Genomic DNA, 14347 nt, shown 5'->3' with positions numbered 1-14347 from the left:
GAGTATTATAATTATAAATGTCTATTTAAACAAATGTTATTACGATTCATCTCGCCTTCGCGTTGCGTTACCAATGCACGATTTCATGCTCGCTTCCCACCGTGCGAACTTGCTACTTCGCATCACCGCGCTGCAGTACCATGCAAATATTTCGAGTACGCATTTGTGAGAAAAAAACAATAAACAGTCTACTTTCAAATTTTAATCTATATGTGCCGACCTCGTCATACACCTATGTCAAGCTTGGGTAAAAAGTATTGAGAGCCACATAGACACCAATCATTCCTGCTGTCATTGCAGTTAACGTAGTGAACTGAAACAACTAAATGGAGTACAGATCTAATGCCGAGTTTAGTTCCAAAATTATTCTTCAAACTTCCAACTTTTCTATCACATCAAAATTTTTCTACACATAAACTTTCAACTTTTCCGTCACATCGTTTCGATTTCGACCAAACTTCCAATTTTGACGTGAACTAAACACACCCTAAGTTTACATAATATAAATCAGCAACACAGAACATCTAGTACGTCAGCACATCAACCACGGTTCAAAGGACAACCAAAGGTGGTACATCAACATATATATGGCATCAGATATTTAAAATACAGTCGACAACAATGTGCAGATAGTTTCTTCCACTTACTAGATGTAAAATAAGTACTGGGACTATGACTACAGAACACATGATCTCTGTTTCGCAAATATAATGCAATATGAATAATATTAAACAGAAGTCGACCTACTAAACAAAGGGCGAAGCCTGTAGCGCAGTGAAGCCATAACCAGGATGATTTGATCTAATCCATGCTATCCTCGAGTTCCAGGTTCCTGGATCCTTAAGTAGCCGTCACAGTCTGGAGGGTTTTCATGTTCAATCAGACTTCACCTGCAACAACGTAGGCAGCAAATGATCATAAAGTGTTTCACCAGTGTAATGAGTTCTCTCTATTTTTTTTTTTCCTTTGTTCAGGGCGGGAGGGGCATTGTAAATGTGGGAGGAATTATTTGGTATTTACCGGAGAGGGAGAGCGGGATAAGCTCCTGCTTGGGCTTTTACTAACAGATCTTCCACGAGAAGGCTGCCAAAAAAAGGCAAATTGCAATAAACAAAATGATTGAAAATAGGACTTAATTCACTTTTTAATAATAGATGACTTGCTGCAAGACTTACTGAAGAAACAGGAGTCCGTGATCTTGATATTGATCTGCAAAATTTCACAGGCAAAACCAATCACTCAGTGTGATTTCATCCAAAAACTACTAACAGAAATATCAAAACAAATTACAGAAGAACCACACTGATAAGTAAGCATTTTTGTATTCATGCTAAATGGCTAATATGTGCCAATGAACAAAACAAAATCTCTATTTCAACAGAATCCGCATAAAAACTAAGCAGGATCAATTTCTTTTGTTGTGAAAAAAGCACGTACATATTCCAGAAAAATGCTTACCAAGTACCATAATCTTGTTTTATCAGGATGCAAGAATAATTAAAAGAAAACTTTGAGATCTCATGTAAGTTAGGTCCATGTCATGCAGTATATGAAATTGAAGTGCCTACGGTCAACAAATTCTCAATAATAACACAAATCCACTCCACATATCCTTACTGTCAGGCCTAGCTCGCTCCTAGGACTGGTTGTTGCCCATTTGCCATACATGCATCACAATCCAGCTCTACTATCCAAAGTTCCAAACCATCCTTTCGATTCTCAACATATCCAAAATCTATGAAAGCAGTCCCCAGATTGCCGCATGGCCAGATCTAGGAAAAACAAAAGCAAACCTTGAACATTGCAAGTTAGCCACCAGCACTGTGTTTTAGTCATTGGGCCATAGAGGAAATTTAAGTCATATCAATTTAAAAGGAGACATACATTAGTCGGTCAAAAAAAAGGAAATACATTACAAGCTTTTCAATCATATGTTTTATGAACCACAGTGGAAGTTCCAAAGTATATAAAAACCCAAATTCCAACACATACTCCTGTTTCTCTTTAACGACAAAAAAGGCATGCCAGTAAAAAGCTGATGTTATAAAAGGATATACCTTTCATCCACAGGTGACGGTGACCGAGAAACAGATCTGTGGAACAATGCAGTCAACAATTAGTGCTGCCATAGTGCTCCTGCTGTAACTACGACTTCTTGAGTAAGAGCGGCTTCTGCTTCTTGATCTATCATCATACTCCCTCACCTATCATAGAAATAAGAACACGTTGACGAAAGATCACAATCAAATGCATCTAGAAGACATATTATCTATTATCATAGCAAAAACAGGAAAAACCCTCATGGTCAAAAAACAAATAAATCCATACCCTGATATATGCCCGTGAAAATGCATTTCTGAACTCTGAGTCATCAAGCTTCCTAATCTGCAAGATCATCAAAAGATCATAAGAGATACATACCAAATACTCCCTCTAATCATAAATATTTGATTTTTATGTCAAACTTATGAAACTTCAATCATTAATAATTTTTCAAATGCTTTGTTGAAAAAAAAAGATGGTAGGCTAGATTTACCTTGAAAAGTACTATCATAATGTCATAAATTTATTAGATTTTATAAACTTATTCTAATATAAAATTGATAGTCAACATTTCAAAAATTTGACCAAATCTTGCCATAAATGTCAACGTATATGACCAAAGTGTATAACAGGAATAACACATCTGAAAATGTTCCCTCATCAATTACCAAAAAGTATAATATTTTCAGAATGCACTTTATACAGAAGATATCAAACATACCGCATACTTCATGTCTTCATAGGTTGTATAATCCACAATTCCAACGGTTGCTGCAACACAAACAGAAAGACAAATATTACTGACATAGCCCGCAAACTATATAGAAAGGCCTCTGCAGGCTCAGAGGTTGCTTCTGAGTATAGGACATTGTCGTTTCTTTCATTTTCAGTTTTAGCATTTTAGGACTTCTTTTATAATTATTTTTCCCTGACCTGAGGGGGTTTGACGGGCCTGATGACCAGCTGACAGACGTCATCCAGTCTCTGTCTTAATGAAATAATACACAGCTTTTGTATTCTCAGAAAAAATATTAAAGCATGAATCTTGATTTCGGAGGACAATGAATTAAAACTAAGATCAACACATAAGCAATTGATTCTCATCCCAGGGCCCATGGTACGATGACATAACAAGAAGAGAACATTTATTACTAACCTCCAGCCTCACGGTATACATCAGAGAAGCAGACATCACCAGCCCGCCGCATATGGTCCTGAATGTAGGTAATAATTAGGTCATTAGAGAAAAATCTATAAATAGAAGTTATGTACAACACCAATACCTTAAGATCCTGCCATGATGCCGATGAAGGTAAGCCAGTGACCATAACTGCATGGTCCAACAAATAGAAACATCACATTCTTTGTTGGGATACACCGACTAACACATTCAAGAGAAAGAATTACAAACCGCGATATTCAGAACGCCTAGAAACACCTCCACGTCGTCCACTGCTATAGCTTCTTGGGCGATCGTATGAGTAAGATTGACCTCTTCCACCATGAGCTAATTCCACCTACGTACAGAAAATATAAAGCCACAGGCACAGAAAACCAAAGCAGACCAGAAGACCGGAAGAAAAACATTTTGATATCCATACCCGCAACCTGTAGCCATCAAAGTTATACCCATCACGGCCGCAAATTGCATCATCAGCATCACGGGGATCCTCAAACTACAAAAGCACATATTTTCTATTAGCTATTTAGCATCCAATACTTAGCTATACATCTTAAAAGATGCACTTACATCTTAAGAAAACTTAGCTATACCTAAACTAAAACTTAGTCTTGAAAAAAATCTAGAAGTAAATTTTATTGAAAACAACCATCCTTTAAAGAAGAAATGATATTAATATCAGGGTAATAATAGGGACTATATTATAAATTTCAATAAAATTTTCAATACAAGTACCCTTACAGAAGACATGGCTGTTGCAAAAGGACACTCACCTAAACAAAAGCATAACCAGGAGGTCTTGGAGGAATCTTCAAGTCAATGTCCAAAATGCGACCGTACTGCATTAGAATAAATTTATGAGAAAAAAAAGCATGCATGTTATCAAGATTAAGGTTCTTATTGCAATTGTAAGGGATAAAAACACTGGAATAACATATATACATAAACTTAATTGGACTTATTAGTGAAACTTTTCACAACTGCACCTCCACATTAGCTTAGAAAATAAGTACAAATACAACACCCTTAATCTGAATATGACTCATGAAATATATCATTTGTCAACACGTTCCCATCTGCAATATATGACTACTTTTTCGCAATGGCACACAGGTTATCAGTTGTCATCTAGGATAAATCACACCCAACTGTTTACGCTGATGGATGCTCAAGAGCATCAATGGTTGTGCTATTAAGAAAATGATTATTCACTACCAAAACAGCAGGAGAAGACATCGCAAGTTGAAACAGCCAACAGATATTTAATACAGACAAGACAACTTCCTAAATAGCGCTTCTTTGGCGACACAAGGCCAGATGGTTCCTTTCTTCCCGCAATTGCTTTACCCTTAGACTCATCCACGAATTACAGAACAATAATCCTTTATAACTCTTATAATACTATAATAATAATTATTTAAATCCTTCAACCACTAGCATAATAGTGATTTAAATCCTTCAACCGCTAGCTATTTCTCACATTAATAAGCTAAGGCAACTTAACAGGTAGGAAAATAAGCAATGTATTATGCCTATACAGCTACGACCAGATTGAAATGGTAGTTGCTTATGAGAAGAACTGAGGTAGATTGTAAAGCAGTAAAGCTCACCTTGTAAAAGAGATCCTCAACCTCCCTCTCACGAATGTCCCCAGGGAGATTGCCTACATAGATGGTGCGGCTGTTGCGTCTGCTCATTGTTTCTGCATATATAGGAGTTAAAGCAGGTCAACTAAAATTATAGATGCAAATATGCAAGATAAAATGACCTTGTAAATTCAAGATTCTGTTAATAAATAATATGGGGAAACATTTCAAGCACAAAGGAGCGTAGCACTGTACTAATTTTGTGTAGGCGCATATTGTCAAACAACAGCAAAGATTGGGGAAAGGGCAAATTTCGACAGTATAACACTAAACTACAGAATTTGGAGATTTACATAATACCAAGGCTGCACAAAAGAGATTTCACCATAAACTTTAAATTTTTCAAAACAAAAACAAGATATTTCCCAAACAAAAAAAATGATATTTGTGCAGTGATTTCCTTAGAAATATTTAACTGTCACCCAAAGCACCAATACCATGTTCAATCATCATTATCTACCTGCCAAATAGGTATAAATACCAGCTGTACAAGCATTCTGGGTCCGCGCCTACAGCAGGAGGGACCATATCCGGCTGAAAGATATGCAGTCATCTATTTCCTAGTTTGGCGTTTGTTATCTACTTTCCACTTTATCTCTATTTTTCCTGATTATTAGCTAGGCCCTCGTCGATAAAGATTGCTCAGATTTGTAACAGGGAGTAATCAACCAGTGTATAGAACTCAAAAGGGCCTCTGTCCAAACCTTGGCCAAGGCAAGCAGAGCTTCAAGCCGTGCAGGACAAGCCTACCTTCCTCTGTTTCCTCTCTTCAATGCGCCATAATAATCATGGATTTGTATCAATACAATCTTTTAGTGTTATTAACGTAGTCTGGATTGCAACTTGTATTGAAACTAGATACAGACACTTGTACTAAAAACTAAAGAATTTATCAGCACAAGTCCTTTTACATGCTAATTAATAGACTTTTGGATTCTTGCACATTAAAAAAAAAAACTGAATAGCCGCATATATCTAAGATGTTTCGTAACTAATCTCAAATACCCATACCTGTGATTAGGGTAAAGAAACAATAAACAAATCTAGCGGCTGTTTCCCATCGCCACCGCGTACTCTAGACGAGACAAACTTAAAAATAAAAGCATACATACATACATACATAGGCTCCGTGCATAGAGCCGACGAAGCCATGGCATATGCAAAGGTAACGAAATCTCTACCATAACTAGCGCCAAAACGGGAGAACCCCTGGTTTCTAATCTGAGAACTCCCTACCCTGTAGACAGACGGATAAAAATGGCGGCGCGCGCCGCAGAATTTCCGGGAAGGGAACCGCAGCCAATCGGCCACCACACGCGATGATGATCGGAGAGATCGAGGAGAACACGCGCGCGGAGAAGAAGGGAAAAAAAAAAGGGAAAGCTGGGAGAGGATTTCGGGGTTTTTCCCGATGATTTCCGACGAACGCACCTGACGGGGAGAGGGAGAGCGGTGGTGGTGGGTCGAGAAGCTTCTGGGGGCTCCGGAGGCGACGCCGCGTGGAGCGGAGAGCGGAAACGAAACCGACCTGCGACAAAAATCTGGCCGCCCACGAGAAACCGATACATGTGGTGGGGTTGGACCTGGAGGGACGTGTTGTGGAGACGCGTGTGTGGCTTTGAGATGCGTGCGTGGTGCCCATTTCGAAAGCGACGGATAAATCAATAATATTACTCCCTCCATCCATGATATAAGGCGTTTCAAAATTCAACTTTTTGACTAATATTTAATGTAACTAGTAATATGTCCGTGCTAAATGCTACGGTGCAATTCTATTTAACTGTATCTTTAAAAAAATTTCATGTTACCAAAAAATATTTTTATATGATCTGTGCATTTAAACTTTAATTAAATTCATATAGTACATTAAATATATTTCATGTAAGTACAGTACTATGATATTACGTGGGCACAGTAAAACTTTACCAGACTTAATTATATATAATATACCCTATGTACACAATATAAAAGGCAATATACGTATAAAAATATGTAAGAGAAGTATAGAGTTATTCCATTATTTGTTGCGGGCAGAAAAATATGTTAGAGAAGTATAGAGTTATTCTATTATTTAAATAAAGCATTTGTAATGTATAGAATACACCCCATAGGTAAAGAATGACTATTCTAATGTTTTGCATTTGCGATACAGTGAAGAAAATCTCGTGCGCCGCTAGGAACGTTGCTTGCGCACTCATTTTGCTCGTACATCAATATATATAGCAAAAATTTGTTTCCTTAGCTCGTCAACATCCTGCAAATGTATATGTTTATAAAATAAATAATTGTATTATAAAATAAAATATAATATTCTAAATGTCAATGCTAGTCAGAATGACCTTAAAAGACGGCAAATGAAGTGCTCCATCTTTCCAGGATCGCATGAACAGATGTACGAGACAACCCGACAAATTCCTATGAAATTTGAATAGTTAGGTACCATGCGTTAGACAAAAATAATTTATTGGATCAAACAAGATTTTACAAGAAAACTTACGAGTTAGCCACCGGATTTGTGACATATATATGGCGCCACAAGTCGATATCCTCAGTCCACCTAGAGCCAAGACATGCCACACGCATGGCTCTGTTGAAATAGTTGGTAACGTTTAACAATTTTTTGATATATCTCATAGATACATTGGATTTAGTGGATTAGGGTCTAGAAGATAAAGTGTTTTGCTTTCTTGGTCCAGTATGACCAAGATATAGCTTCCAACAGCACATACTGGTATAAGAATCTGGAAAAAGTCAACCGTCAAGATAATATAAAAAACACATTCAAATAAGAACAAAGGATAGTTAGCTTACCGATTTGCATTTTGCAACTTCATAATGGATTTTCGACCAGCTACCAACCGACCCTGCAAGATCTATATCCTTATGGAACATCGGACTTATACCAAATCCAGTAGCAGTCTATATGATGTACAATAATTGTTTAAAATATGAGCAAAAGAATCAATATTGGGTAGATTATAAAAACTTACCAAAAATGGTAAGTCCAGGCAATGCTTCGTTATTGCTTCGCTGGTTTTGTGAAGCGACTGGATGTTTTCATACATGAACTTGCGTATGGCCATGTTGAAGCAATCACGGTCAAGTGGTCCATCCTTTAGTACTGTTTGAAGTGTTTTGAGACTTAATTTTATGGTGTGCGGACGTGAACTTTGCACCCATATATTCCTGTCAATCAATAAAAAAAATAAGTTAGTGCATCTTTGAACTATGGGGTAGATATATTATATAGAAGTGGCTTACTCCAAGGTTTCGGCACAATTTATTTATATGTACTGGAAAAGGCCGCCTATCAACTCCTATAAACTCATAGCAGAAACCACCGAGAGAAGGGAACTATATTTGTGATCGTTGGTTGCCGAGCGTACTTTAGATTCCTTCATGTCCCATCTTTCTCTTTGACGACTGCCCACTATCACAACATCATTTTCATTGTCTGTATCTTCGACTTGTTCAACATTGGAAGCCTCAGCCGCCATATTTGTTTTCCAACACAGTAATATACCGGCTAAGTTGTACCTAAAAAGTTCAATATCTTTCTGCATAGTAAACATAACTTCGTTTAATAGGAAAACATTTGACTAATATTTAATGTAATATGAAATTAATTTTATTTGTTAAAAATTATATAATTAAATTGACATTTAAATTTACTTTCATATGATTATAATTTTGTTGCTACAAACCTTATATATATGAGAAATTATAAGTTAAATATTAGTTTTGGAGATCGTGTAACTTTTACCATACCTTATATTATGTGATGGAGGGAGTAATTGTGTTTTAATTATTTCAAACTTAAAATATATATTCACCTGATGTTTTAAAATAACTTTTATATAATAAAATATTTTCACACGAAATACATCATTTAACTGTTTAAATACATATTAACGAAAACCAAGATAACCTTTTATGTTAATTAGAAAATGAAGAGAAAAATGCTCGGATTGACACGTGATCCATATCTATTTAGGATATTTAGAGTTGCGTATTCCTAGGTTTAAAAAACGTTTGGATGCATCATTTTGTTCAGATTAAAACATAAGATCTTACAACATTGTTCTTGCAAACTCTAAATCCAGTAATATCTACGGTCTGAAGTTGAGCCACAAACAACTGAAATAAAAATAGCAAAACTAAATGTTAAATGCGAGAAGAATTAATTACCAATCCCAATTATGTCGAGAATTCGTTGCTATAAACAACATTGTCACAATATTTCCCATACAAATTGACTACTAATTTCTCTAGTGGTGTATATTTATTAATTGTAAGCTCGAAGAATTGTGACATTATCAAATTATATTTCATGATGAATCTACGTATACACTCCATCTTCCTGTTGTAAACAGAAATATGGATGACGTGTGAGGATGGTTAATATGAGTTGAGAAAGCAAGATCGCAACGGAAAAAAAAACAAAGCAACTATGAAAGGAGTCAAGGACATACGGTCGTCTCTTGCGTGAAGTTTTCTTTAACTTAAATACTCCCTCTGTTTCACAATATAAATCATTTTATTATTTCGCTTATTCATACTGAGATTAATGAATCTAGATATATAAATCATTCTATTATTTCCCTCATTCATACTGAGATTAATGAATCTAGATATATAGTTTCACAATGTAAGTCATTCTAGCATTTTCCATATTTATATTGATCTCATTCTAGATTCATTAATGTAAATATAAATATAAAAAATGATAGAATGACTTATATTGTAAAACGAAGGGAGTACCTTTTCGAAAAATGCAGAATAAGCAAAGGAGTCACGACGAATTTAGCACTGTTTAATCAAAACATTAGCGTCCTACAACTCGAATATAATGATTAATTTTTCTTTACAAAAAAAAAATTCCTCTTCCTTCCTCCTCCCAACAAAATGAGATCGACGCCGCGGTGTGCCCCCTTCCCCAACCCAAACCCTAACCCCGATGCTTCCCCTCCCCCGTCGTCGCCGATGACCCCTCGCGCGCCGTCGATGCGCCACCACCCGCCGCACCTCTACCTCGCCGAGGTCGTCGCCTCCTGGCACCCCTTCCACAAGAAGCCCTGCCTCTCCGACCGATCCACCGCTCCCCCCTCCGCCCACTTCGCCGACGCCCCGGAGACCCAGACCCAGACCCCGACACCTCCCCTCTCCGCCAGCGGCGGCGGCGGCGGCGGGTCGTTCCGGTGGCTCGGGCCACGCAAGCGCCGCCGCCGCGGCGCGGGGTCGCGGTCGGTGTCCGGCCGCAGCAGCGACCGCCGTAGATCCGGCACCTGCTCCGACTTCCACGTCACGTGCGGCGCCGGTGGCGGCGGCGCCACCGACTCCAGCGGCGAGATGTGGGCCTCGGACGTCGGGGAGGTGCGGATGAGGGACGTCCCCATGGCGACGGAGTTCGGCCCCGCCGCGCCCGTTGGTGGGGCTGGATCGGGGTCTGGTGGGACGGGCGCCGCAGCGGAGGTGGCTGCGGCGGATTCCGGCTATGGTAGCGAGCCGGGATACCGGGGAGATGTGGAGCTTGGGTACGGGGATGAGATCGACGAGGAGGAAGAGGACGGAAGGCAGCAGCTGTTCTTCTGGGGCGAGGAAATCGGAGGTGATTGGCGTCCCTGAGCCCAATTCTTGGGACAATCTCTGATTTAGCTCACGCTTTCCTTTTCATGTATAGAGATTGACATCGTTTTCATCGTTACTGTGTGCATTTATTTGATATGATTCCGTAGATATAATATGCTTAGTTTGTAAAATCCATGGGTTGGGATCCTAGCTTGTTGGCTAGAGTTCTTGGTTTGGATTGAACAATTTGTTGATTTTTTACATAACTATGTTCTAGGATATCGGATGCTTGATCAATGTATATTCTACCTGTGGATTCTGATCAAAGGGATGTACTCATTTTCTAGTTTCTCCTTTTTTTTGGGCTGTGGGATGGGAAGATGATGGAAATGCACTTGCCTGCTGCATGTTTTGAGTAATGGAATGACTGGTGGAAAGCACACGTATTCATTTAGTGCTCTATCCAGTATTGATTTAATGGAATTGATAATAAGCTTAATAAATGATTATGTGCTCGAAATTCTGACGAAATTTTATTTTAGCCACCATGCATTTTAGTTATATTTGTCTCGTCCAAAACTAAATGATTGCTTAAAGCATTGACTATGTCAATGTGTTCAGGAAGGTAATATTTCGATTAAATTCTAGATAAATTTAACTTGACCTTGTTTGAAACATGTGTGCTGACCAAATGTCTGTTCTACTGTAATCCTGTACCCCTGTCATTTGTGCTACACTGCTATCATGATGAGTGAAACAATAAGAACTGATGGCAGAAGCTTTTATTTTTATGATGTCCTTTTGAAGTTATGTTATTAGTAATTGTTAGCCATGCCTGTCAATTTCTGAAGCTGTCAGATCTGACTGTTGTAACTTATAAATACTAGCCACAGTTTCTTTATTTTATAGAAATGTTTTGTTATGTTTGACATTGGAATTGTCTTTTGCCCTTGTCTTGGATTTGGTACAATTGTTTGTTCCTGCAACAGAGAGGCGATGTAATTTGCAAAGTACCTTTTGGTATCCACCTAACAAACGCTCTAATTACTGCCGAATTTTTACAATGCAGATTGTATAGCAGATATGAATAAGATGGGGATTGTTGGTGACAATAATTTTGGGGAGCAGAAGAGCCATCACCGTTGTAGGCGCAAGAAGCATGATGTGAGGATGCTGGATCCTTGAGGCAAAAACTTGAAACTTTTTGGTAAAATATGAAATATCTACATGACCTATATATACCACCGCAGTTCTGAGGAATCAATTTCCTTGCTTCTTTTGTGCAGCTTGTGCTGATGTGTGGTCAAACTAATTACTGATGTATCAATGTATGTATAGTTGATTTGTTGTTCCGGGGCAATCAGTAGTTGTGTGAGCATGTTTTCGAGAATTCTGTATGTGCATGTATGATCTATGCTGTGCCAGCAGTTGAATTTCCTGGTATCACTTGCTGCTATTTGACTGCTGAACTACTGATTCGTTCGTTAGGGCGTTCGATTGGGCACAAGTTATGCTTAAAATTGATAATGGTGTATTTTGGCATGTACTTGCTTGTGCCGCATGATAAACTTTGTTTTGCTCCTGATACATGCGTAAGCAGTGAGCTAAGCATGCAAAAGTGAACTTGGAGTTAGGAGTGGCTGCATACATATGCACCATGCGATGATGTATTCGGTATGACTTGGGGTATTCTGGTAGAACCTTGTCACATTCTAGTGCATTTCTTAACTAAATTATTTATCGAGTCATAATCTATTACATCTTACGAGCTAATGGACAAATCTTTATTAATTTTCCCTCCAGTACATACACATATTGTCACTTGTAATCTAGTTCAGATGCTAGATGCTTATTCGATTCATACTAGGACACATGTACATGTTACTCATCTTATATTGATCTACATGAATTGTGGCTCCACATGTTAACATAAGATTGCTACAATATCATTTGATTTAGGCATTTAGCTAGTAGTAGTAGCCTATATAACAATGCAAACAAACCAGGAAAAACTGAAAGAGTGAAACTTAGAACATCTGTAGCAGCTCCTCTATATAACACATGCCACTTGCACAAGGAGAGAGAAAAAGGGCTCCAATAGATACACCATCATCCCCTTCAAATTTAGCGCATCCGCTATGCCGGAAACAAAAACGTCAAATTTGGCGTTTCTCTCTCCTCACGCCATCTAGCAACTGGTCATCTCCGGATCGAACTCGCGCCACCATTTGGATCACGTCGTTGTGCCAGGGGTAGATGTGGAGTAATGGAGGTACAGAGGAGAGACACGCCTACTGGATCTAGCGGCGGAGGCTCGGAGTAGAAGCGGAGAGCTAACGGATCACTAGAGAGGTTACCGGAGTAGAAGCGGCATTGTCCCTCTGGTGCTATGCTGATCACCAAAGCGCGCCACTTCACCGCCCCGAGCCACGTCACCCCTCTGCTGCTCCTCCACGCCCCTCCCCTCCTCTGCTGCTCCTCCACCTCCACTCGCAACCATGCCGCTCCTCTACTACACCTTCAGCCGACGGCTTTTCTGCTAGTGCTGACCATGTTCGAGGAACACTGCTCCCCCACCCCCATGCGCTGCTGCCCAAAGCTACAAAGCAACGAATGCATCACATGGCGCATTGTGCGTGTAGGGGTGGGGGGGATGAGTTATCTGTTCCCCTTTGGGAGTGATGACTTATCTGTTCGATTATGTTTTTTTCTCTTCACAACATACTATCACCGGATGTATGTGAAGCATGGAGATCTGCATCAAGTAACAATGATGGAAATATAGATGTTAAAAAATAAATATTACAAAGTAATACAAATGGATAGGTAGCTGTAAGATATTACTAAAATATAGGATTGTATAATATAGATAATGTAATATGAATGATCTATTGAAGTGCAAAGTGATATAGAGTAGAAATCTTTTTTGAATGGAGGATCAAATTTGTATGAGCTGCTGACAATGCTGTTAAGGCTGATAATCTACCCACAAAAGCACCAAAACAATTGTTAGAGTTTGTGTCGAATATGTGTACGTAGTCAGTTACAGTTTAGGACTTGGAGTTATAATAGGTATTAGGACTAGAGTATGAGACGGACTCTATCCTAGGTTCTCTCATAAATAGAGGGGCGTGCCTGTTGTAACCACATGGCGACTTAGCATAGCGAGAGGGAGCGGCTGCCGGCGTCGACCGGCCGTGAGTCGTTGTAACTCTGATACGCTGTATATGCTAGATCGGGGAGGAGCGCCCGTAATCAGTGCCCCGGAGATGTAGGCTACGGCTGAACTCCGTTACCAAATATCGTGTCTCGGTGTCGTCATCGTTTTGGATTTCCTATGGCGTTTTCTTCCGCGTTTAGCTACTGATGTCGATTTCGGGGCTGGTTTTATAACAAGTGGTATCAGAGCCTGTAGAAGGTCTATGGTAGAGGCGCGACCGAGGTGCTCCACACCGCGTAGCCTGCTGTAATGCCCAGGGAGGGGCATTGGCACAAGGTGGAGCACGGCGGCGATCAACGGAGTCTTGATCGGTGGATCGAACACTTCTGGCGGCGGCCGAAACCGTCGATGGCTGCTTTCAACAGGGAGATGACTAGACGTGGTGCTCGGGTTGATGGTGGCGGAAGCGATTGGCGATCCAATCGGCGGGTCGGACACTTCGGGCAGGTGGCCCGGACTTTCCGGTGAGCTACTCTCGACAGGGAGACGTGCGGCCGCATGCTCGGGTTGATTGAAGTTGGAGGCGATCGGCGTTCTCGATCGGTGGATTCGAACACTTTGGGCGGGGTGGCCCGGGCCTTTCGATGAGTTGCGTTCGACAGGGAGATGGCTAGACATAGCACTCGGGTCGTTCGGCGGCTGAGAAGACGGCATGCGACTTGTCGGCTTCGGCTCGCGACTAGATCGATG

The 14347-nt window shown here is 39.8% G+C and overlaps 1 protein-coding gene and 1 pseudogene across 1 annotated transcript; one reads left to right on the top strand and one right to left on the bottom strand.

The window, feature by feature from the left end:
* Window positions 1-569: 569 nt before the first annotated feature.
* Window positions 570-6404, bottom strand: LOC4327263 (serine/arginine-rich-splicing factor SR34-like; annotated as a pseudogene).
* A 3403-nt stretch (window positions 6405-9807) lies between these two features.
* On the top strand, window positions 9808-11893 carry LOC4327262 (uncharacterized). The gene is made up of 2 exons (XM_015768837.3): window positions 9808-10477; window positions 11507-11893. The coding sequence occupies exons 1-2, from the start codon at window positions 9853-9855 to the stop codon at window positions 11620-11622; spliced, it is 741 nt and encodes a 246-aa protein (XP_015624323.2). The 5' UTR covers window positions 9808-9852; the 3' UTR covers window positions 11623-11893.
* The last annotated feature ends 2454 nt before the right edge of the window (window positions 11894-14347 follow it).

Source organism: Oryza sativa, chromosome 1 (genome assembly GCF_034140825.1).
Source record: "Oryza sativa Japonica Group chromosome 1, ASM3414082v1".
Lineage (NCBI taxonomy): Eukaryota > Viridiplantae > Streptophyta > Magnoliopsida > Poales > Poaceae > Oryza > Oryza sativa.
The sequence above is the reverse complement of the archived record's forward strand: the minus strand, read 5'-3'. Positions and strand labels throughout refer to the sequence as shown.

Bases quoted from the DNA above. Each gene is read 5' to 3' on its own strand.
- LOC4327262 (XM_015768837.3), top strand. From the start codon at position 9,853: ATGACCCCTCGCGCGCCGTCGATGCGCCACCACCCGCCGCACCTCTAC. The intron at 10,478-11,506 runs GTGATTGGCGTC...TTTACAATGCAG, and splicing joins CTGGGGCGAGGAAATCGGAG to ATTGTATAGCAGATATGAAT.